The following is a 25,571-nucleotide window of genomic DNA, read 5'->3' as shown; positions in this document are numbered from 1 at the left end:
GCAGAAGGACCTGGGCCACCTGGGGCATGACACTCTCCTGTTAGTGAAGGAAACCTGCCCAGTCTGCTCACTCACCTGGGGCGCAGCCCCTCAGGATCCTCACTGTCCAGCTGCGCCTCACACACTGCGTGGGGAGGAGGTGGAGGGAAGTCATCCATGCTATACACCAGGGTTTCCTGACTTGGTGGAGGAGGTGGGGGTGGGGGAAGAGTTTCAAACGTGGGGCTGGACGTGGCCTTGGGGTGCAGATCCCTCACAAACACTTCGTCTTCATAATCCTCGCGAGGTGGCGGGGAGTCCCGCAGGACGGATTCAGATATTCGGAGGGATATCCTCCCTGGAGTGCTCGGGGTCCCAAGAGGCGTGTCTGGGTCAGAAGTGCTGCACGAACTTGGAAGACTCTGCTGTTTTTGATAGTGCTTCAGGTTTGCAAACTCAGGGGCTGACGATTCCTCAGGAAGGCTGTCCTCTCTGCCTGCGTGGGCCCACTTCACTCGAGAAGGCGGTGGCCACTGAGGCAGTGAGACCCTCTTCCTCGTTCCCTCTTCTACCCCATGCTCTGGGCCATCACCCTCACAGCCTCTTGGACCGGGAGGCTGGGTCAGGGTGTGACCATTGCTTCTGTGGGTCATGGCAGGGGTGTAGGGCGGGAGAGGCTGTCGCCCTGTCTGACCATCCTGTGAGCAGTAGCCAGAGGGAACAGCTGAAGGTAGAGGGGTGCCAAGTGGGGTCAGGGGTGCAGCCCTGGTGTCTGTGAGCTGCCCTTGCGTTCCTGCCAGTGGTGGCCTGGGACAGGGTGTCCTGCTGGCTTGCCTCTGATGGTCCGGGGTTCCAGGACATTCACTAGGAACGGAGGAATCACCAATGGCTTTGCAACCTGAACCACCCCAACGAGGGGTAGGATGGTGGAAGAGCAGCGGCATCTCTTCTTGGCCTCTTTCTGAACAACTGAGTGACCTGGAACAGCACACAGACAGGAGGGTTACAGCTCTGAAGAAAGGGGCAAGCATGCAGCCCAATGTTCCTTACATAGATGAGAAAAGCACTTAAGAGGAAGGAGGACCTCCTTTCCTCCCCCCAGAAACTGCACACTGTCCTCCCTGGCTGCTCACAGGAAGACCCAAGTTAAACTAGTACTCGACAGGCATAAATTCCTACAGGAAAATGTCACATGGAATGCCTGGGTTCACAAGGCATTTTCTTTTATTAACCCTCTCACCGCCCCCACATCCTGTACACACCATGCAACATAAGGCAGCTTTTGAGGACAGGCTTCAGGATATAAAAACAAACAGTACATTTCTGCAGCCCCTTTTAGGACTACTTCAGGAAATAGCTCCCAGCTCTGGGGAAGAATAACACTGCCTTCTTCTCTCCCGGTGTAATCCCCACGGGGGAGGTCTGTTTTGAAAGCATTTGCATGGGCTGCTGAATTTGAAGGTTTTATTTACAACGTTTGGTTACTCTCCTAGTGTTTTCATTTCATCTGATGAAAAATAAAAAGGAGGGGGAGAGGCTCACCTAAGGAGCTAATAAACAGTTACCTCTGGAGAAAGAGGCTGGCAATAATAAGCAAATATGGTACATGGTGATTTAAACAACTGTACTCTAGACTCCGAGGAAAAACCCAACAATTCGCAAAACTTTTGTTATTGTGTTCTAAAGGAGAAAAAAACCACAAACCAAAACAAAGAAAAAAGAATCTGTGACACTGCCTGCTATGCAAGAGTTAATGCGAGGATAAAAAGCTCTCCAGCAAACCCACCATGATTTGTACATTCCCCGTCTGCAGTTCCCTGACTGGCTATGTGAGTGAATCTGGACCGCAGATGGCACATTTCATCTCACAGATCAGACTCCTCTGAGGGAGCGGTGACTCAGTCCCACACCAGAGCAATAATACAGGGCTTGCCACAAGATCATCCAAGTGCCAGGCAAGCAGAATGCGTGGTGGAAGAAGATGGCAAAGAACCAAATTAGCTCTTCTCATGCCTTTATTTTTCCTTTATTACACACAGATGCAGATGATGAAATAAAGGGCCCACCTCTCTCTCTGATGCAACCCCTCCCTTGCGATGACCGGTCCCTTTCATTCAAACATGGTTTCTTTACCAGGAACCTCCCCATAGTGAAGAGTAGCCACTCTGCACTTCCTGGTGGCTTCCCCCATGAGCATATTAGAAACCCCGAGGAAGGAGATTTGCTGGGGACGCTCTTCCCTTCTCTCATCCATCCTGGCATCCCCAATACCTGGCACCAAGTATCCCCTCAGCAAGTGTCTGTTGAACAGTGACGTCTCCTTTGCCCAGCTGCTCTCCAGACTGTAGCATACAAACTGTTTTTAAACTCAGCATCCTTTAAGAGGACGTGGAGTCAGCTGAAATCTGATGTTTTAACGACGAATTCAGATGCCTTTATTTTATTTATTATATCTTGAGGCTTTTCTAAAGGGGGAGACATCACTAAAACATACAATAATATAACACTTATCCTTTAAAAATCCAGCCCAACAGACTTTCATATGATGTTTTTAGTTTGTGTGACCTTACTTTACACAGACTATACTAAAGTGGCATTTTCTTTTTGAAGATAATATCAGTAGTAAATGCTTAGCTTGGTTGAGAATGCTTCTCCATGGTGATTATTTTGTGTTTTTAGGAATGAAGTTTGGGATAAAAAAAAGACTTTGTTCAAGTCCCTTTTATAATACAGTGTGAGAGGCTCACCCAGAGTCTTGCTGATATGCATCCAGGAATCCTACTATTCAAGAATGGATTTTGAGAGCAGTTAGTCTCACCTTTGTTTTGTTTTGCTTTTTTTTTTTTTTTTAAAAAAAAAAAGCACTTTTTAAAAATTGTGGTTAAAAAAGCAACATAAAATTTCATCCTAACCATTTTTAAGTTCAGTAGTGTTAATATGTTCACACTGTTGTGAAACAGATCTCCACAACTTTCACAACTTGCACCCTAAAATTATGTACCCACTAAGTAATAACTCCCCATTTCCCCCTCCTACTATCCCCTGGAAATCACCATTTTACTTTGTGTTTTTACAAATTTGACTACTTTAAGCACTTCATACAAGTGAAATTATACAGTATGTCTTTTTGTGACTGGCTTATTTCACCTCACATAATGTCATGTTGTAGCATGTGGCAGAATTTCCTTTTTAAGGCTGAGTAACATTCCATTGTATGGCTACACCACATTTTGTTTTATCCAATCATCTGTCATGAGTAGACATTTGGGTTGTTTCTACCTCTTGGTGAATAGTAAATACTGCTGCTATGAACATGGGTGTGCAATATATCTCTTGGAGACCCGCTTTCAATTCTTTTGGACATATACTCAGAAGTGGCATTGCCAGATCATATGGTAGTTCTATTTTTAATGTTCTGAGACCTCCATGCTGTTTTTCATATGGCTGCACCATTTTATATTCCCACTAACAGTGTGCAAGGTTTCCAATTTCCCCATATCCTCACCAACACTTGTTGTTTTTCGTTTTTTTAATTGCAGCCATCCTAATGTGTGTGAGGTAACATCTCATTGTGGTTTTGAGTTCTCTGATGATTAGTGGTGTTGAGCATCTTTTCACTTGCTTGTTGGCCATGTGTCTGCCATCTTTAGAGAAATGTCTATTTAAGTCATTTGCCCATTTTTATACAGACAAGTAAATTTTTATGTTTGAAATTAACAAGTGAATGTCTGAATTTAGTTCGATTGGTGTCCTCTAGTGTTTTTCTTTAAAATGGAAGCCAAAAAGAATGGAGAATAGTTTGAAAGCAGGAAAGAAGTATATAATAATGATAACTATTGTCTCTTTGTGACCCATGAAGGCATCAAACTCTTATAAAACTTGAACAGTGCAAAATCTCTATTTTTCTATAAATTAGAACATTTTATGTTTTTACAAAAGCACTAATGTAAAGTCTGAATTTTATGTATTTAGAGAGAATTATGTCAGCATGGAGGAAAACTGATCCTAATAAGCATCCATGGAGAACAGAGGGCACATTCCTCCAAATTCCACCTTCCAAATTATTCTGACATTTCAATGTTGTCCACAGTTGATGTGACTCTTGTCTTCCTACTATTATTAACAGAGTGACTATGGTAAAAGACCATGCAAGACTTTAGAAAAAAAAAAAAAGAGTGTTATACTTTTTTGTGTCTTCTTGGTTGTGGTGGTCAGAAAAACATGCTGCAAGCAGAATTTTTAGTATTCAAAATTCATAGCACAGGATCTGTGATCAAGTCCCTCCCGTGTTTTCCTGTCGGCCGTACTTTCCATGCTTATGCTTTTCCCCCAGGACAGCTGAGAATTACATATCCTGAAATTATCAATATCTTTTTCAGCAAGCACTAGGCATGCAGCTGCACCTATGCTAATGTCAGTTGCTGAAGAACAGGACAAGCATTTCAGTTATTCAGCGGTATGTGATGCTTGTCATATTTATTCTTTTGGCATTTTTACAGCTCATAATTTTTTTTTTAACACAGAACTAGTTTTGTTGAGGAAGAGTTCCCCTCCCTACAAAATTGCTACCTGTGTTTCTCAGATTGTCGATACTGCCACTGAGCCAACAAGCAGTCCACTCACCTGTCACCTTCAATTTTTTTTTTTCCTTTCCAACTTTTATTTTAGGTTCAAGGATTACATGTACAGGTTTGTTACATGGGTAAATTGCATGTCGCTGGGGTTTGGTGTAGAGATAATTTTGTCACCCAGGTAAGCATAGTACCTGATAGGTAGTTTTTTCAATCCTCACCTTCCTACCACCCTCCGCCCTCTATTGTTCCCTTCTCTGTGTCCATGTGTACTTAATGTTTAGCTTCCACTTGTAAGTGAGAACATGCGGTATTTGTTTTTTTGCTCCTGTGTTCATTTGCTTAGGATAATGGCCTTCAGCTCCATCCATGTTGCTGCAAAGGATATGATCTTGTTCTTTTTTCACCTTTGCCCATTTTTAAATAGGGTTATTTGATTGTTTGTTGTTTAGTCCCACCTTTGATTTCAGACCAATTTTCTTTAGCAGTGCTCTAGTTTATTGTTACTTTTCCCTTGTCTCTAGCTATTTAATTAATGCACCCAAACTAACCAAAGTCCTCAGTCTCACCTTGAATACTTTCTTCCTTGTCAACACACCTATAGGAGCAAGAGCATATAAATATAGAAGGCTGATCTTGGCTGGAAAGCAGGTAATTAATACCTACTTCCTGACCATGTTGGCTGCTTCTACTTGACAGTATTGCGTTGTGTTATTAAGAAGGTGAATGTAGAAACAATGATTGAATGAAATATAAGAAAAATTAAGGAAATGGCTTAAAAACATGGAAAGGAGTAGGTAGGGTGTACGTATATTATCATTAGTAATAATAGATTAAAGTAGATAACTCTGTAATGCTGCATTAAAACTACATACAGAGTACATGGTTCAGAGAAAAACCCTTTCTGGAAATTTCTACTTAAGTCCCATGTGAACAGTTCAAAATTTTAAATTCTAAAAAAGTGCTCATTATGTTTTTCTACCTAGAATATGATTTTGATGGCATTTAAAAAAAATGACTTTCCTCTGTTTTCTATCCTCATATGTATAAAATTATGATTTTGAGCTTTATTTTTCACCTCCAATGCTTAACAGTTTGCCTTCCTCTGTGAAGCTGTTCATGAAATGCCCATTCTTCCCTAGCACTGTGGTCACCAGACGTGATGCTCTGCACACAGAGCTGGATGAGATCAGCCACACAGGAGGCCCTGTTTGTGAGAGCCAAGGGGCATGCGCGAGAAAAGCACCTCCATTAATTATTCTGTTGTCAAACTGGTTAGCCAAGTCTACCTTGTCCTCAATAGCACATGTTCAAAACCTATTTTGAACAACTGTCATTCTCAAAGAAAATCATTTCTAAATGGAAAATAAAAAGTTATCCACGGCCTAGACAAATCAAAAAAGCATGTGACACTATACAACATCATATTTCAATTTCTTGTAGAAAGGAACAAGAGTAGTTTAACACCAGCAGCATTCATACGTGGAGAGCATCATAAGTACACGTACATACCTAGATCCAGGACCAGCCAAATAACATGGATCCTTCACAAGACCAAAGCCATTGTCTTGCCCCAAAAGCACATCCTTGAAACACAAGAAAGACACAGCATTACTGCCAATAAACAGGTGTTTAAATTTACCAAGGGGGTGGGGTAAAAAGGAGAAGAAACACCTATTTACTGGCAACCTACTATTGTCAGGCCACGTGGTGGCACTCTTACATAATCCCATGGCATCGATGCAGGAGATAAGCTGAAGATTTAAAAAAAAAAAGTGGCAGAGTCAGAATTTGAACTTCAGTCTGTCTCAACAGGTGCCTCCTCTAACAAGGATGTTTCCTAAGTAAGAGAAGTCTCCTAACGATTATCTCCAGAGTTCAAAACAACTGCTAAACTTGAAATAGGGTAACGAAGACAATGAATTCAATGGGTCAAACTTTTCAAATGGCAATAGGGAAATATGAGAGATGACGGGAAAGGATAGACTATTACATTTTGCAAAATCTCAAATGTTCTTAGTTACAATTAGTGAAGATATGAATTTGGATTGCAATAAGTTCTGGGAAAAAGTTCACTCACATGTAAGATCAATAACTCTAGGGACTTTTCAGGGGTAGTTGTTTTTTATCAATGAGGGTATATACTGGGGTCCTGAAAGGGTTGTCAGTTTTTGACAGTATACAATTTGGTCCCTGTGTTCAGGTCCATGATGAAGATGATGATGTTGCTATTGATGATAATACATTCAACTCCCAATTATTTATGACAGGAGACAGGCAAAAACCAGAAAAAAATAAATCCATATATAATCTCTAACTTAATTTCAGTAATTTATTTTGCCATTTAACCCTGCCCAAAGGGTTAACTGCTCTTCACCCCGTTCCTCATTGTTTTTGTTTAGTGGCTGAGAAACTAATAAGCAATGGAAAGGGTCAAAGGTGATAGCAGGCAGAAGAAACAAACCCCTGAACATTATTCATAATTGCAGCTACAGGTAGTGGGTATTTACTGTGTACCAGACACTCTGCTAAGTACCTTGCACCAACAAATTATATGCCTGGAATATTAGGCACTTGACTTTTTTTTTTTTGTAACTTAATCTATAACAATTGGAAGCGGGGTATGTAATTGCAGCTCAGCGAGGTGACATATCTTGCCCACAGTTAAGTAAGTGGAGAAACTATGATTCAAGCCATGATCTCAAAGCCCAAGGTCTTGCCATGGAATCTTTACAGATTGAATGGCAGCTGGGCTGGATGCAATCAGACTTGAATGGCTTGAGAAAAATGAATTCCATAGTGTTCTGATTCACTCAAGTATCATTGTAGGGAATGAGAATTCCTGCTCTCCATGAAATTTATGGTCCTTTAAAAGTCTTTTCCTACCACTTTTCCCTATGTTGACATGAATGTGCCACTTTGCCAATAATTAATTGGAAAAGCCTAGGTCCCATGTGAGCTCCTAACACAGTAAAGTATAAATATATATTCATATCCTATTATATCCTTTGCATTTCAGTTTGACAATGAATCTAACTTCTGTATTCACATGATTTGGCCCCTACAATATCAAGCTTAAACTATTTATGTGGATGTGGGTAAAATAAAGGAATTAGACCCAGTAATAAATGATTGAGAGAATTCTCTCAATCTTCTGTCAATCAAAATACCACTTGGACAAAGGAAAATATCTTCCCAATCTGATACAAGTCCAAGAAGATAAATTCCTGTTGCATTTCTTGCTTTAATTTAAGCATATATTCACTGTCAAGACTTAAATTTTCTGTGAACTGGTAAGAAGTACAAAGTACTTATTATGGCAATTACAGCAAAAAAGCAGTGGCTATGGGAAAAATACTAGGCATAGAATTATACCAACTTCTTGTCTAATTTATTTTTGTTAATTATCTCAAAATTGACTTAAAAATACACCAATTCTTAGCATACTTAATAATGTAAATCAGCTGGGCACGGTGGCTCACGCCTGTGATCCCAGCACTTTGGGAGGCGGAGACGGGCGGATCACGAGGTCAGGAGATCGAGACCATCCTGGCTAACACGGTGAAACCCTGTCTCTACTAAAAGTACAAAAAAAATTACCTGGGCATGGTGGCAGACGCCTGTAGTCCCAGGTACTCGGGAGGCTGAGGAAGGAGAATGACATGAACCCGGGAGGTGGAGCTTGCAGTGAGCTGAGATCGCGCAACTCCGTCTCCAAAAATAATAATAATAATAATAATAATAATAATAATAATGTAAATCTAAAGTCTACTGAATCTCAGTCCTCTTGTTTTGGGTTGCAAGTTAGTTATCTCAATATCTCTGTCACTGATGAAATGTGAAGACAACAATATTCACCTACTTTAGAATATTTCAAGTAACTACTAAAATTAACTAGAAATCCTTATGAAAAATCTGATGTCATGTGTCACTTAACAACAGGGATATGTTCTGAGAAATGCATCATTAGGCAATTTTGTCCTTGTGCAAACATCATAGAGTGTGCTTACAGAAACCAGATGACATAGACTACTACATCCCTAGGCTATATGGTATAGGCCTATTGCTCCTAGGCTACAAACTTGTACAGCATATTACTGTACTGAATACTGTAGGCAGTTGCAACACAATGATATGTATTTTTGTTTCTAAACATGGAGAAGGTACGGTAAAAGTATGGTATTATAATCTTATGGGACCACTGTCGCATATCTGGTCCATCCTTGACCATTATATGATGCATGACTGAAATAGTAATCAATAAATGTTAAAATGAAATAAATTCATTGGCTGATATTTTCAGATACAGAACGTTTAACTCTTGCCTCTCTTTCCCCATTCCCAGCCTCTTTTTATTCAAGGAGACGGCATGGTATATTGACTTAAAGACTCTGCAGTCAGGCAGTATGGGGTCAAAACCTCACCTTACTACTTTGGGCAAATTTTGTATCCTCTTTGTGACTTGGTTCATTCTTCTGTAACTTAGAGATAATAATAGTATTTACCTCATTGCACAGATGTGAGGACTAATTTTATTTTATTTTATTTTTTGAGACAGAGTCTCACTCTGTTGCCCAGGCTGGAGGGCAGTGGCGCGATGTCAGCTCACTGCAACCTCTGCCTCCTGAGTTCAAGCAATTCTCATGCCTCAGTCTCCCAAGTAGCTGGGACTACAGATGCACACCACCATGCCTAGCTAATTTTTGTATTTTTAGTAGAGATGGGGTTTTGCCATGTTGGCCAGGCTGATCTCGAACTCCTGGCCTCAAGCTATCTACCCACTTTGGCCTCCCAAGGTGCTGGGATTACAGGTGTGCACCACAGCACCCAGCCAAGACTAACTTTATACTTATAAAACACAACACAATGACTGGCACATAGCAAAATTTTGATTATTGTTAGCTATTTGTATCTTCACATTTTGTGGAAAGTCGATTCTGTTTTGTATAAGCTTAAATGTGTGCGTGTAGAAAGGTATTAAAAAAGATTTACAAGTTGCATTCCACAGAATCAAGTCTATATTCCAATACTGTGGTTCCATGCATTGAGCAATTTCCTCAGCAATTCAATAAGGTTTGTCACAGCATCTCACAGTGATTATGTTATACATCAGACAAAATACTGTGAGAACCAGAGAAGTCTCTAACTTAGCATCTGGGGGAAAAATCCCCACCAGTAATCTTATTTCTCCAAGGGTTTCTCTTTATAGGCTCTACTATATTTTAAATCTATGCAATGAACAGATACACATTTCTGTCTCTAAGGCAGAAATGTTGGATATCTTTCTGTAGCTTTGCAGGTCCTACCCACTTTTAACAGGTTAAGCTTTCCAAGGTCTCACAGAAAGAAAGTGGTAACAGGCAAGAGTCTGATGTGCACTTAAGCTCCACCACTAGTATCTATATTCTGCAATGAAGAAGAATTACAGAGAAGAAAATGGAGGGCTGCATGTTTCAGAGAGGATTTCAAGCTGGCTGAGGAAAGGCCAGACCTGCCAAATATATGAGAAGGTCTCAGGCTACAAGTAGTTCAAAATGGTAGCCTCCTGCAGTCATTATTTCAGGCCAGAGATGGATCAATTGTCATATACAGAGGAACTGATTTCCATGATGACTTTGTTTTTGGAGGCAGAAAGGCCTCACTAATGAGAATTTTGAAAAAGAGCTAAATCCTTGTCAAAAACTTGTAAAATCCTGCCCTGTCAGCATCTGACTGGTAAGAGCAAGCAGCATTTGTTGGAGATAGCATCAACTAAGCCAGCAGCAGAAACACACTCCACATTTTGGTTTTAACTCAGGCAGACAGCCTCTACAAGGTCACTTAACTTGTCAGAATTCTCTAAAGCAAGGATGAGAAAAATGATTAACAAACCTTCCCAAAAGCTTACTGATAATGTTCTTGAAATGTATTCAATAGGAAATATATATATATATATATATATAAAATAACCACAATAGTTATGTGGTGAGAATAACTTTGTTTTATTTTTAACTCATCATAACTACAAATAAGGCAGATGCCGAAGAGGATGCAAGGAGCAGACCACCTTGCCGTGAGATGCTTCTCCAGTCAGCGTAGGTCTGGCTGCTGTGCAGGAGACCAGGAGGAAGTTCAAGAATGCAGTCCTGGCACAGTGACAATATAAGAGACGATGCATTGTTCAGAAATTTCAGAATTTGTTGGAGCAAAGCAGTACAAAAGAAGTATTTCATTTGGAAATATTTCCCCCTCTGCCTGCATATTCCCCAAATTAAATAACATCTAAATATGGCATTCCCTTTATGAAAAGGGTACCCAAGTACTGTTCTGTATTCACTTGTCTTTCTAAAAAGTTTCCCAAATAATACAAAGTATTTAATTGGGATTTGGAGGAATCTCTTCACTTCCCTTAACAACCATGTTTTAGCTTTATTTCTTAATCAACCAGGCTTAAGAAATATTTGGGGGAAAAGATAAAATAACATTCATAGCCATCCAACCAACCTCTAAGACAAAATAACAATATCTAATGGGGAATAAACAATAATGATTTGGTTTTCACCTAAGCATTTCTATTTTCTTTAAAACACGGGGAGAGAAAGGAGGGTGTTTAGACTGCTATGCAGTTAAGTTGCTAAAATCTATCAAGCTAGATGAAATTGCGTGTTACATATATGGATTTTAAATGTGTGTTATTGGTAGGATAGGGAGTCAGAATTAGCTGTGTTCATTCTGAAGGAGGAAAAAGCTACTGAAGGCTTATGGGAAGTTGCCTCTACATTTGTCGGGGGTTTATACTGGGAGAATATATTTCTGTACAATTCTAAACAGAAAACATCTGGGAAGGGACAGTATTTTCTCTCAGAAGGGTGTTTGTATGTGTGTGCTAGAGTGCAGCAAACTTCTCAGCCAGTAACTGCTGAATCTTGCTTTGTCTCAACTGGTTTCTTCCGATCAATGTATTCCCTCTCGCCTAATCTCTTGTCATCATGCCCATCTTTTACATCCTGGCCCCAAATCCCATTTACCTTCAGGAGAAGTACTTTCAGATCACCTCAGAATTAATCACTTTCCTTAACATAGCATATTATTGATCACCATTCCCAAAACATTCACTAGTCATATTAGAATTATTTATATATATAAGGCCGTATTCCTTGCTTAATTGTGAACCCCAGAAAGGCATGAGCCTTTTTTTTCCTTTGTGTATCCTTTGATGCTGTAACACAGCATTTTTCATACAACACATGCTCTACAGATGCTTGCTGAATGGCTGACTTCTCTGAAAGGGAAAACAGCAGAATCTGAGAGGAGGCAGTGGAGCAGAGTTCTTCCTTCCCTGTGCTAACAGGTATGTGATTCCTATTATTTTCTTTGGTGGGAAGGGAAGCATGAGGCAGGCCACTGATCTCCAGTGGAAGTGAAGCCTGAGGATAGGCTAAGAATTAGGGAAATTAATAGGCTCCTAGGAGTCAGAATGCTCAGCTTCTATTCCTAGCATTGCTTAAAATTTTCAGGGGAAAGTACTTTATAACCCTTGCAGCATTTGGTGCCTTTATTAGAAAATCCTTTTATGTGAGATTTTGAGTTTTTATTTTCTCTCCTCACCAGGATAATGCACAGAAAGAGCTCAGGTGGGAGTCTGAGACACAGGGGTCTGACATGTATAATATACTCTACTGCACAGGATTATCGTGAGGGTTAAATGAAATAATAAATGTAGATTACACTTAGCTCAGGACCTGCCACACACTTAGCTGAGGGCCAGGAATTCAATAACCAATGACTATCAATGTCAATCACTCTAGCTATTTTGTAGATGCAAAGTCCAATAGAAACAGAAAGGGTGCAAAGCTAAAACGTTTTAAATACTCAGATCCACATTCTAATCCATTAAAAAACAAAAAAGATAATCCCTAATTTTTCCTAACCTTGCATTTTTGCATTGAGAGGTGGTGACTTCCTAAAAAGGAGATAGATAGATAATCTGTATAACAATATAGGTAATCTAGATACCTATATCTTTATAAGGAAACCAGGCAGGGACACTTGAGAAACTCAACTCATGAAAACAAATGCTACTTTTCTGTTTTCACAAGGAAAACTGAACTGGGAGAGGGAGTGAGAGTGTGGGGGGTTGGGGAGCCCCATTAAAGCTTCTAGGGAGGAAGGGATAGTCCGAGGCCAGGACTTGCTGGTTGCACATACCTGGTGCTTGTCCGCAGTGGCGGGAGATGACCTGGACCTCACGTGGACAGGGCCGGCGAGGACGTCTGAGCGTTCCAGCAGGTCCTCAGCTGACATGGACTTCCCAGCCCTGGCCCCCCAGGAGGATGGCTCCCTGTGGGTCTCATCCACTCTCTGGGTGCCCCTTGTTCCACCGTTTGCTCCACTGAGCAGCTCCCTTGGGACCTGTGGGTCCCCGCGTCGCCGTTCCCAGAGGCGGCGGCCACCGGCAAAGGAGCTGCTGCGATCTCGGGGAGCCTGCGGGGTTTCTGCAACTGTGGCCGGCAGGAGTGTGGCCTCCCTGCGGGGCTGCAGGCTGGGCTCCCGCAGCGAGCTCAAGCTGGAGGCTGAGGTGAGGCCGGAGGGTTCGAGCGCCGCGGGGCCAGGCTGGAGGTAGGCACTCTGGGCGCGCTCGCGCAGTGGCCCGGGCTCCTGGAGGCTGCAGCCAGCGGCGGAGGTAGGCCTCTTGCCGGTCTTGCGCTGGATGTAGTCGGCCAGGGCGCTCTGCTGGAACTGCTTCAGCTCGGGCCCCGACAGGCTGAGCGTGGAGCAGGCCTTGCCATCGCGCTCGAAGAGGCGGCGCCGGTCGGCCACGTTGCTCTCCGGGAAACGCATCCCATTCCTCTGCGGGCCCAGGGGTGTTGGTTCGGCCTCCTCCGCGACCCCCACCTCGTTCATCTTCTCGGGCTCGGAGTAGGAGCGCTTCTTCTGCTCGGGAGTCAGGCGCCGGCGAGCCCCTCTCCGGGCGGCAGCGGGCACGGGCCTGGCCAGGTCGCCCTCCGCAGGGGTCACACTGTGCCGCTCCCGGGGCGTGTGCGGGGAGGCGGAAGCCGGCGCCTCGGGGCTCCGCAGCCCCACGTGGGCCGAGGAAGGCCGCGGCCGCCAGGACTTCGATGCCACAGGCGCCCCCAGCTCCAGGTCTCGGCGTCGAAAGGAAGTGGCCCCCAAGACACGAGACTGAGCATCCTTGATGCTGTTCCGGTAGGCGCGACTGAAGGGGGCATCCAGCAGGGGCGACTCGGGCGAGCCGGGCCTGTCCCGCCACTCGGGCTCCCTCTCTGGCTCGCTGGAGAGCTGGAAGGTGCTCTGGCTGCGGAGGAGCCGAGCATCCGGCCTCTGGGGGCCACGGCCGCTGTCCGAGGCTCCTCCGCTCAGCTGCTGACCACAGGGCTGCCGGGAAGCCTCTTCCAATGTCAGCTCCCCGTTTTTGAAGTGCTGCTCCCCGTTGCCTAGGGGTTCAGCTGACTCAGAGAAACGGATGTGGGCTTTTATCTCCTCGAAGTCATTCCCAGAAGTACTGGAAGTTGAGACTGTCCTGTGGGGCCTATAGTTCTGGCCAAAACCGGAGCCGCCCACACTCGGTCTCTGGCTCCCTTGCTCTCGCTGCTCGAATTTGGAGACCTTCTCCAGCACCGAGCAGTGGGGCTTCCCGTACTGAAAGCCCTGAAGAGCCGAGGCGCTGCCTGGGCCGGGCCCCCTCCGGCCGAGACTGGATGTGTGCGGGTGCGAGGCGGCAGGCAGCTCTTCAGGCCTTGGGTCTGTGCTGTGGAAAGAGGCCGAGGCACCGGTCCTCCCCTCGGGCCGCGGGTAGGAAAGCTGCCGGTCCAGATGGCTCCCAAGGTCAGGAGCGGCTTTCCTCCCAGGGTCTTCTGCCTTGGTGTTGACTGCACAGGTGGGCCTGCCTCCCGGGTAACCCTCCTGGGCTCCCCGGCCTAGCTCCAGGCTGCTGTGTCTTCTCAGACTCTCAGGAATGTTCTGGAGAGATGAGAAGGCTGACTTGGTCTTGCCAAAGTTGCCTGACAGGCTCTGGCCTAGGCCTTCTCTCTCCAGCCTCCTCCAGAGGTTGGCATTGTGGTCTTCCTGGAAATCACCCTCCCAAGGCTCTGAGAGCCTGGAAGATCTCTTGTCTTCACCCGCTGGCCAGGCCTGAGCCTGAGGGCATTTGAGGCTGTGGGGATGAGAAGATGGTTTGTTGCTGTGGGTGCTCTTTCTCTCATTGGAATGTGGGCTGTTGCCTTGGGGAGGTGTGAGATGTCTCTTCAGGGAGGCATCCTCCTCATTTTCAGGCACTGAAGAAAAATGGACTTTGGAGGGGACATACTTGACTGTAGCTTCTGGTTTCTTCTCCACTGGGGACAGCAAGTCATGTTCTAAGGGCTGGCAAAAGGCAAACCCAGGCCTGCTAGATCCATTCTGGTTCCCATTCTCATCAATGGTAGCCATCTTGTTGCACGCTCCCTGAGGGGCTATGTATCCACTCTCCTTGGCCAGTGCAGGGTACACCAGACCGTTGCTACTCACAGAAGGCTGAGGCACCTGGGCAAAGTGTGGCTCCAGGGAAGGTACAGGGTAGATGCTGGTCGGCAGCAGAGGTTGGCCAGGTTGGGCCTTCTGGGTATAGTTATGCTTGGGCTTCACTGGGGGGCTGTTCTCTGGACTCTTCTCCAGCACAGTATGCAGCTGCTCCTCTATGAATGGAGACTTCAGGGAGCCTAAAGAGTTTGCCTGAGGCCGGCAGAGCCGTTTCTGATCAAGGCTAGACCAGGAGCTGGGCCGCTCACGGTGCCGAAATGCTGCATAACTGTCACTCCGAGCTGGAGGCAGGGGTGCACCCACCTTAGGAGGAAGGTTGTCCGTGGCAGTCTCCAAGGAACTGGGGCACTGCTGGCTCCAGGATGGGGGTGGCACTCCCTTGCCCCGAGGAATATTAGACCATTTATCATAGCCCTGACCATCTGCTGAGGCTCGGGCCTCCCTACCTTGAAGCAGCAGGGCTGAAGAGTTCACCTCATACTCTGCTGAGACTCCCCTCCGGGTGTCATAGACTGTCTTGACATAGCGAATATCTGCCTGCCTCATCCCTTCAAGGAGGCCACCTCGAGCAGAAGTATTGTCCATGGAGCTTGAACGCTCCCGGGCAGAGATGCTAGGGGGCGGATACTCCAGGATGCTAGAACTGGTGGAGAAAGAGCTGTAAGCCGAGTCTCTCTTGTTATGGAAGTGGCTGAGCTGGTCAATGCTGCCGGTGGACTTGGCAGGGGAAAGATGACAGGGTGGGTATGCCCCACTGGGCTCCAGGCTCTCCATGCTCCCCTGAGAGCTGCACTGGTCAGGGCTCCGCCTTAGATAGGCATGGTCATAGTTGGAGAGGTCACTAGTAGAGGAGCTGGAAGAAAGGGAGACAAAGCAGTCAGCACCACTGAGCTGTTATCATTTAGTAGGCTTACAGGCAGAGGACCCAGCTTATAAATGTTCTCTTGTGCAAGAGGTTTGGTGTTTGGAAGGGTGGGTAAAAAGGGCCATATTTGGGCCTTGCTCAGCCTCCTTGTTTGTCATCGCTAGGAGTAACTGCCCAACACTCTAACCTATTTGCCTCCAATTAATCACCCAGGCTAGCAAGGAGGAATGAGGAGCTCAGAGGAAGCCACGTGGCCTTTGGGCACAGGCAGCACTTTGATGTGATTTGCTGCATGCTGGAAATGACATTCCGCATGCGCCAAGAAATGAGAGAGGTGGAAGAGTGATTGAGACCGAAATTGTGTATCTGCTGGGGTTGTTTGTGTGAAGAGGAGAAAAGCTTAGTAAGAGAATAGGCATGGGTGAAGAAGACTTTGTGTGCACATGTGTATGTTTTTAGTTAATATCTTTCCTTTTTATGGAATTGAAGGATACACCCTGGCAATCTTCCTGGAATCTCAACTGCACTAGAAACAATTTGTTTGTGGTAAGAAAGCTAAACACAAAGCTGAATGAGAGAAATTAGAGTCAGAAAAAGCTCATGAGAGGCAGAGAGAAGGGGAAAGAGGGAAGGAAAGGGAAGCTTTATGAGAAGGCTTAATCATAGGGGCTCTTGGGTGCTGGGATTCCATCACCTGTGGATGACTTCCAAAAGCCAAAGCAAAGCCTCCTCATACATTTAGGAGGGCAAGGCCTTCTCATTTACAAGCTCCTCCAGATGGTTTTCAGAGCCCGTCTGGAGAAGAGGAAAAAGACTATCAATCATGGCATTGTAAACTCCAGACAGTTGTCTCAAAATAAAATTACTTATAAACTCTCTCTCTCTATATATATATATTAAAATCACTTAAAATTCGACAATAAGAAAGCAACCTGATTTAAAAACTGGCCAAAGACATCCTAAGAAGATATACAGATGGCGAATAAGCAAATGAAAAGGCTGTCATCCTAAGTCACTAGGAAATTACAAATTAAAACAACAAGATACTGGGGAACATGTTCTCAGGACCTCCTGAGGGCTGTGTCATAAGCAAAAACAAAAAACAACCAAACCAAACCAAGTGTGTACCACTACACACCTATTAGAACAGCCAACATCCAGAACATTGGCAACACCAAATGCTGGTGAGGATGTGGAGCAAGAGAAGCTCTCATTCATTGCGGGTGGTAATGCAAAATGGCACAGCCACTTTTAAAAGAAGTTTGGCAGTTTCTTACAAAATTAAACATACTCTTACCATAAGGTCCAGTGATCACATTCCTTGGCATTTATCCAAAGGAGCTGAAAACTCATGTCCACACAAAAACCCACAAATGGATGTTTACAGCAATTTTATTCATAATTGCCAAAACATGGAAGCAACAAGGCTGTCCTGCAGTAGGTGAATAAACTGTGGTATATCTACACAATGGAATATTATTCATTACTTAAAAAAAGAAAATGCTGTCAAGCCATGAAAAAAAAATGAAGGAAACTAAAATGTATTTTACTAGATGAAAGAAGCCAGTCTGAAAAGGCTACAAACCATATGATTCCAACTACATGACTGACATTCTGGAAAAGGCAAAACAATGGAGACAATAAAAAGATCAGTGGTTGCCAGGTCTTAGGGGCGATGCAAGGAGGAACGGGTGGAGCACAGAGGATTTTTAGGGCAGTGAAACTATTCTGTATGATACTATAATGGTGGATACATGCCATTATACATTTGTCCAGACCTACAAAATGCACAACAGCAACAGTGAACCCTAATATAAACTATGGACTTTGGGTGATTATGATGTGTCAATGTAGGTTTATCAGTTGTAAGAAATGTACTACTCTGGTGGGGGCTGCTGATAATGGAGGAGGCTATGCATGTATGGGGACAGGGACTATATGGGAAATCTCTGGACTTTCTGTTCAATTTCACTGTGAAACTAAAACTGCTCTAAAACATGTCTGTCTCTGTCTCTCTATAAATACACATGGGGAGGGCATATAGGAAGGAATAAGTGGTTCCAATGTTTGTGACTCACTGTTCTCTAAAGAAGGGTAAATCACTAGAAGTTCTTGCCCAAGATTTTCTATTTTTAAATGGATAGGCATTTCAACCCTATTAAAATTCATGATGTATTCTTATATTTCTAGATCACATGTAAATAAATGTAGTGTCTTATTGGCCAAGTATGTGATAATGCCTTGTGGCTGGAATATCTCCAGATAATATGTTGAGACTAGAAGAACCATATTCTGAGTCAAAATTTGTGCTGGAATTTAAGGAAAAGAAGGACCACACTTTCAGCAGCTCTCCTCAAGAATGTAATTTTTCTATATCAGAGAAAGTCAGCTTACTGAATGGCACATCCTACTTTGGGATGGATAGGTATAAATTCAAGGGAGAAAGGAAGGAAATAGCTCCCAAACCAGCCAGATCAGGGAAATCAGACCCGGTACTCAATGGCATGGCATATGTCAAAGATTCTACCCTCTACCCCGAATTTCTTCATTCCTTTCTAAATAAAGAGGTTGTACTAAAGAGGCATTAGACAGCCTTGTTGTGGATAATCTTGTATGACCCAGTCTGCTTCCTTTTTAGAGCTAATACTTCCAGGGGAAATGGAACCCCATAAGGGCTGTTTCATTCACCATTTCTATGAAGGTAGGAAACATTAGGTAATCCTCCTCCCAACTGCTGAGAATTTTAGCAGTCTTTCATTGAAAGGATAATTCAAATCTAACTTAGGAACACACACAACAAATCAAAGTAAATAAACTGATAGTTAACTGAAACACTACTGAGTGGGGAAAATACTATCCTTAACATATCTTTTTTTGTTTGTTTGTTTGTTTTTTTCTTTGAGATAGAGTCTCGCTCTGTCGCCCAGGCTGGAGTGCAGTGGCGTGATCTTGGCTCACTGCAACCGCTCTCTCCCACATTCAAGTGATTCTCCTGCCTCGGCCCTCCAAGTGGCTGGGATTACAGGTGTGTGCCACCACACCCAGCAAATTTTTGTATTTTTAGTAGAGACGGGGTTTCACCATGTTGGCCAGGCAGGTCTCAAACTCCTGACCTCAAATGATCCACCCTCCTTGGCCTCCCAAAGTGCTGGGATTACAGGTGTGAGCCATGGTCTAACATATCTTAAAATATAGATGGTGTCTATAAATATGAAATCTCTGTTACACATATCTCTAGAATCAGACCAGTGCAAGGGTATAGTGGGTTCCTTCCTGTAGCAAACCTAAGGTAGAAAGGCCATGGAAGGCCTCTGTCAGGTGCTCTCCCTCCTACCCAGAGAGGGTTCTGTCCCTTCGGAATTACCATTCCCAAGCTGCCTGGGGAATACAGGCGCTGATATCACTCTCTAGGATAAGTTCTTCCACTGTTGTCTGGAAATATTCATTATTACCTTTGCCATTGATACCTCCAAAATGGCACTTTTAGCGATGGGTAAGAAAACTTGGAATGAAGCTTCTCAATCCTGCAGCAATTCCAACTCACATAAAACCAGCCTTACTGTCAAGAGGGGTGCATCTTGAGTGGATCAAAGTTCTTACCATGGTCTGACTACTTCTCCAGCCTTTTTCTTTTGCTCTTCTTCTTGCACCCTGCACTCCAGCATAATAGTATCCCTGCTGAAACTCAAACCCAGGAAATTTGTTCCTATCTCAGGGTCTCAGAGTCTTTGTACTCATTGCACCCACCACCTGGAATGCTCTTCACCTGGCTTACTCCCTCCTTTCATTCAGAGAGGGCCTCCTGGAACTAACTAAAGAGTATCTCTTCTCTCCTTTGTGCCTGTTACCCTGCTTTATTTTCTTCACAGCACTTACCACTACTTGACATTATATCATATCCCGTTGGTTATGTGAAAGAGACTGCAACTGTATCTATAATATTTAAAGAACTGAAGTGCACATAAAATGCTTGTTAATTCTGTGGTAGATATATGTATTCTTACAATATCATTCTATTTTGTGTGTTTAAAAGTATTTTAAACACAGGTATCTACCAGGTATGGTGGCTCACGCCTGTAATCCCAGCACTTTGGGAGGCTGAGGTGGGAGGATCCCTTGAGCCCAGAATGTCAATGCTGGAGTGAGCCTTGATCACATCACTACACCCCAGCCTGGGCTACACAGTGAGAACCATCGCAAAAAAAAAAAAAAAAAAAAAAAAAAGTTATTGTAAAAATATTTAAAACATAGAGCACAAAATAAAGTGTATGAAAACATTTCCTAAAGTGTGCTCAACAGAACACTAATTCCTTAGATGATTAAATATGTTTGGAAAATACTGACCTAAATAAGCTAAACAATTTTATTGACTGCAAGATTTCTGAGTCTTTTATAAACTGTTGTTCTCCCAAACCATTTTTCAGGTGTTGTTCTAAAAGAGAAATATATAATACTAAGAGATGTTTTCTAAACTTACTTGATCCCAGAAACTTTTTTTTCCTAAGGAGTATCTAGTGGACTGTTATTCCACGGAACACATTTTGTGAAACAAATATTGTGGTGTAGGGGGCTTTTTATGTCTTGTTCACCATTGTACTCCCAATACCTACAAAGCATCTGAGATATTGTGGGTGCTCATACAGATTTGTTGAATGAATGAATCACTGATTTGATATTGCTATTTCAGCCTCTTGTCAGGGGGCTGGACTACATAACTTTTCAAGGACTCTTCTAAAGTACTTTTGGGTGAGATTTCCGTAGGGCAGCAAAAACAGAATGTCAAGGGTCTGATAGAAAGCAGCTGAAATACAATTTCAGTGAAATTCCAAATCCAACCTAGCTCACAGTTAAATTACACATTTTCAGTCTCAGTCTCTCCATACTTCTCTTTCTCTCTCTCTCTCTCACTTCACTCCTGTCCCTCCCTCATCCTCTCACCCCCTCATACGCCTGCTTCTCAACAAGAAACAGATCCATAAATTCAGGACTGAGATTGGTTTCTGGAACTTAAACTAAAGCTGTCAGAGAGATACCAGCCACCTGATGTGGCACACTGGACCACTAGATGCCACTGTTCTCCTCAGAAACACACCTGGGGCGCCTCTGCACCTGCAGCTGCCAAGATCAGACCCCACAGGTGGAACTTGGCATGGGCCAAGCCCTCTGCCAGAGCTGCAAGCCTCAGGCATGGAATGAACAGAGCACAGGGTGGTTTGTGCTGCAGCAGGAGAGAATGCACACGTCTGTAACGTTTTGGGTTATTTGAACTTTCCTTTCTCCTTTTGTCCACATGTAGTGCTTTTGTGCTGACGGTCCTTGTGTCAGGGGGAACTATTTTGAAGCTTGAATCAGAGAGACAGAGTGGTAGATACAACACAAGGGCAGATCCACCTGCCTAAGCCCTCTGGAGGCTGGGATGCTGAGGAGGGGGGAGGAGGTGCAGAAGTACAGCCTTGAAAATACTGTACTTCTGGTGCTGATGGCCCCATTCCCCTGAGGCCTGTCGGAGCTCACCATAGTTACTGTAAGCAGTCATTCTAAGCACTGATTGCAGCGCTTATTTCTGCTGAAGGGCCAGCACATTTTTTAAGTCACAATATGGCTTTGGATTTAGGACTTCGTAAGAAGGTTAGGAGTAAGGACACTCAAAGACCCCACTGTTGAAGGGCACTCTGTTAATACATACACACCTGCATTTATAAGTGTGTGCCGGCCATTCACTATCAAGTTCAGTACCAGGTTTCATGGTGTCCTGAAGTCTTCAGCTTAATTATTATAATCAGTCATCATTCATTGAGTGCTTACTGTGTACTTAAGAATTGCACATATGCTATTTTATATAATCCTCACAACAATCCAATGACGTAGGTACTAGTTATGTTTTACAGAAAAAGAAGCCAAGATCAAAGGTTAAATGATTTGCTCAAGCTTACACCATAGGGGGAAGGGGAGATTTAAACCTCTGACTTAAAGGCCCAGTCCCTTACCACTATGCTATTCTTCCTTCATTGTTAGACTCCACACACCTTATCTTCTAAAGGCCCTCAACACCTCCATGCCTGTAAAGCACAAGCAGTCTGCCTTTGTCAAGGGTCAGGAGACACTGCTAGGAAACCTGCTGTCTGAGAACAGATGGCTCAGATGGTGAGAATAATTTCTTTCAGGGTGATTGGGAGGGACATGAGCAAGGGAGAGAAGCATCTGTAACCAGGAGGGAACCAGGACATTATCTCTTCCTGTGGCCCGAAGCCTACCCTGATATGCTGAGAAAGCTTTGTCCTGTTCAATTCCATGAGCTACTGTTCATCAGTGAGAGGTCTAGGATTTGGCCCTTGACTTGACCAGACATGAGCATTAAGGGCTGTGACTGAGTTCTGGCCTTGCCAAATGCATAGGTACCATCTGTTCATTAAGTAATCCTTCCAGAAGCTTCCAGCCTCCCCTCTTCCCCCCAACACACATGCACACACACACCAACACTTGCACCTCCTTTGTATGTAAGGACTAAGTGACCCTTATTTTCCTGCCCTTGCTACCATTAGCTCTATCTAAGCATTTCCCAAAAGTGAAAAGCTACGGAGTCTGACTCCCTGAGATCAGAAGATAGATTCCAGTTTGTATGGGTCCCAAGTCTGAAGTGGAGGGGAGTCCTGGCGTAGTTCTCTCTAATGTGCGGTGGTGGTCAGGCTGTGCTCCCTCCTTCTATAACCCCTCTCCTAAACCACTTGTGAGGGCTCTCCTTCCTCACCAAACCTTCACCCATACGACAGTAGCTAGAAAAACAGAGGAAGTATAATCTACTGATTACATGCAGCAGCTTTGAAACCTGGCTTGGATTTGTCTTGACTTGGATACTGATCAGTTGTTTGCGCTTGGACAAACTAATCTTTCCAAGCTTAAATTTCCTTTTTTTTTTTGAGCTGGAGTCTCACTCTGTTACCCAGGCTGGAGTGCAGTGGCACAATCTGAGCTCACTGCAACCTCCACCTCCCAGGTTCAAGTGATTCTCCTGCCTCAGTCTCTCGAGTAGCTGGGATTACAGGTTCATGCCACTGCACCTGGCTAATTTTTGTATTTTTAGGAGAGACAGGGTTTCACCATGTTGGCCAGTCTGGTCTTGAACTCCTGACCTCAGGTGATCTGCCCTCCTTGGCCTCCCAAAGTGCTGGGATTACAGGAACGAGCCACTGCACCCAACCCCAAGCTTCAATTTCCTATTCTGCAAAATGGGGTTAATACTACTGTATCTGTTTTAAAGAAGTCTATGAGTCACTACATGAGATAATGTATACACTGAGTGGTCCTCAGTACGTCAGTTGTTGTGCTGTTGGAGCTAAGATGGACGAACTACCTTAACTGAAAGAGCAAAATCAAGTGGGGAGTTCAAACACATGAATAAAAATGGATACGGTTTTGACTACAGCAGAAAGCACACTTAAGCAATGAAGGAAGAAAAATCTCAATTTGTCTAATATAGTGCTATCAGTGGAGAAATGTCTGAGAACTGATGGACTCCATAAATATCTCAAATGGCCTGCCAGGGCTTCAAATAATTCTGATCTTTAAGTTGATCTAGCCCAGCATATAAAGGTAACTCATATACACGTCAAACACTGTAAGAGGATGAGAAAAGCAGCTGATAGAGATTTAATATTTAATGTGAGTATAAGAAAAAATGTTCTCAAAACAGAGAAGAAAAAATTCTTTTCTGGGAACATGACATTAGAAAGAAAGAAACCCTTTGGTCTCAGCTATAGCAACTTACCTGGAATGGTAGCTTTGGTGCCAAGGAGGGCCGATCATACCCTGAGATATCTGCATCATGCTGGCATCGGGTTGCTTCTCCCCAGACTTAGTTGTGTGCCACGAGTGAGGTCGGCCTGCAGGCTCACTGCGCCTGGGGAGACACAGGAGGGACCCCCCAACGTTAGCCAAAGTCTCAGCTGAGTCTCCTCACCGATGTGACTTGTGGATTTGGAAGCAAACACTCTGTGTCCTCAGAGATTGAAAAGCAACCAAGTCAATACTAAGAAGAAGATTTTGCTACTTATTTCTGTGACTAATCATTGCTATTCTCTGCTTAACTTGTAAAAATTTTTACTTATTTTGACATAATTTCAGACTTGCATTAAAATGTTGCAAAATTAGTGTAAAGAATTCTCACATAATCTTTGCCTAGATTTCCTACATGTTAACATTTTATACTTTATTAATGTAAAGCACACAGAGTTGCCTTGGTTCCTCTTGGTCTCTATCTATCCATATATAAAAATGGGAGCCCACAATTCCTTTCCATTTCCCAAAGGGCTTTCGATATACGGTAAAACATTTTCTGGGGATTTTGAAGTCCTCTGTCATATCCTGTTGCTGGATAAATGATACTATTACTTTCTTGGTAAGAACTGCATAAACATTAGCAGTAACATCAGTGTGAACACTGCTGTAAGCTACGTGGTCTGGAGAACAAAGTGCTCTCTAAAATTTCTCATTTTGCAAGTCAATGACTTCAACTTTTAAACATCCTGCCCTTACAACACAAAGAATTGACAAAGACAAAGGGAAAATGTGGGTGTCCTTCATACTGCAACACTGAAGAATGAATTTGGGAAGGAAGCTTGCACTACTATAGAAGGTCAGTCAGGAGAGAGTTGCTGTGCCTTATTTTTGGCAAAAAAAGTCAGGTAATCTATCAGGCATTTCATGCTGAAAATTCTTGAACTGTAAGACTGTAGGAGAATTTTTCTGCAGTTTAGAAACATATGGGATCCAGGAATCCATTTGGATATGATGAAAATAATAACTGTAAGTTATTCCAACTCATTGTACTTGGCCTTGTAGCTAAAAATGCACCTATCCCTTTTCTATGAAAAAATAAATTAGTTTTTGTAATATAAATGAAAAACAATTCCCCTGAAGCCAATAAAATTTAATGTATTAGGACATCAAAAAAATACTAGACCAGGTGTCAGGAGATCTGGGCTCTTGCCCTGACTTTGTTATTAACTTGCTGTCTGACCTTATGTGAGTTACTTCCCCTTCTTAGCTAAGCCTTTGCTCATCTAGAAAGTGAGAAGATTCATCAGAGGCTGGATTAACCGCATCTTAATCTAAAATAACTTTAAAAATACAGCAGACACTGAAGAGCTTCTCAAAACGGATGATGACTTAAAACACACACACACACACACACACACACACACACGCACACACATATATTTCAACTCCTTAAAGAGAGATTAGGGTGATAGGAAAATGTTCTTGTGTGAAGCAAGGGAAACAAATATACAAGTTTTTTTTTGTTTTTGTTTTTGTTTTTTAAACAGTCAGTCAACAAAGATTTACTGAATTGAAGGAGCCTGTAGTCAGGTGGACTAATGCTTGAGTTGCCAAATAGGTCAGGAAAAGTGAGAAAAATTCAACTCTCTCTCAAGAGAGGAAGAGAGGCTGGAATGTAGCTAAAGCTATCAGCTCTGAGATAAGACAAACCTGGGTTCTAATCCAGTTAAACTGAATACCACTGGTTTTAGCTTTTAGATCTCAGGTAAATTTCTTAATCGCACTGAGTTTCCTTCTCTATAAAAGGCAGATTATAGTTGAACCTATTCACAGGGGTTTTGTGAGATTGAAAATGAGAAAAC

The 25,571-nt window shown here is 43.4% G+C and overlaps 1 protein-coding gene across 10 annotated transcripts in view; it reads right to left on the bottom strand.

Annotated features, from left to right (window-relative positions):
* Nucleotides 1-25,571, bottom strand: part of LOC105477254 (shroom family member 3) — a 356,760-nt gene that overhangs the window by 32,118 nt on the left and 299,071 nt on the right. For all 10 annotated transcript variants that reach the window (XR_011621253.1, XM_071093527.1, XM_071093529.1 and 7 more), the window contains 4 exons: nt 23,699-23,830; nt 12,738-15,921; nt 6,063-6,136; nt 76-957 (listed from right to left, as the gene is read on the bottom strand). Coding sequence is in view for 9 of the 10 variants with exons in the window: in XM_071093527.1 (XP_070949628.1) it covers nt 76-957; nt 6,063-6,136; nt 12,738-15,921; nt 23,699-23,830 (4,272 nt within the window). In the remaining variant the exon portion in view is untranslated. The remainder of the gene's footprint in view (nt 1-75; nt 958-6,062; nt 6,137-12,737; nt 15,922-23,698; nt 23,831-25,571) is intronic.

Source organism: Macaca nemestrina, chromosome 3, assembly GCF_043159975.1.
Source record: "Macaca nemestrina isolate mMacNem1 chromosome 3, mMacNem.hap1, whole genome shotgun sequence".
Lineage (NCBI taxonomy): Eukaryota > Metazoa > Chordata > Mammalia > Primates > Cercopithecidae > Macaca > Macaca nemestrina.
The sequence above is the reverse complement of the archived record's forward strand: the minus strand, read 5'-3'. Positions and strand labels throughout refer to the sequence as shown.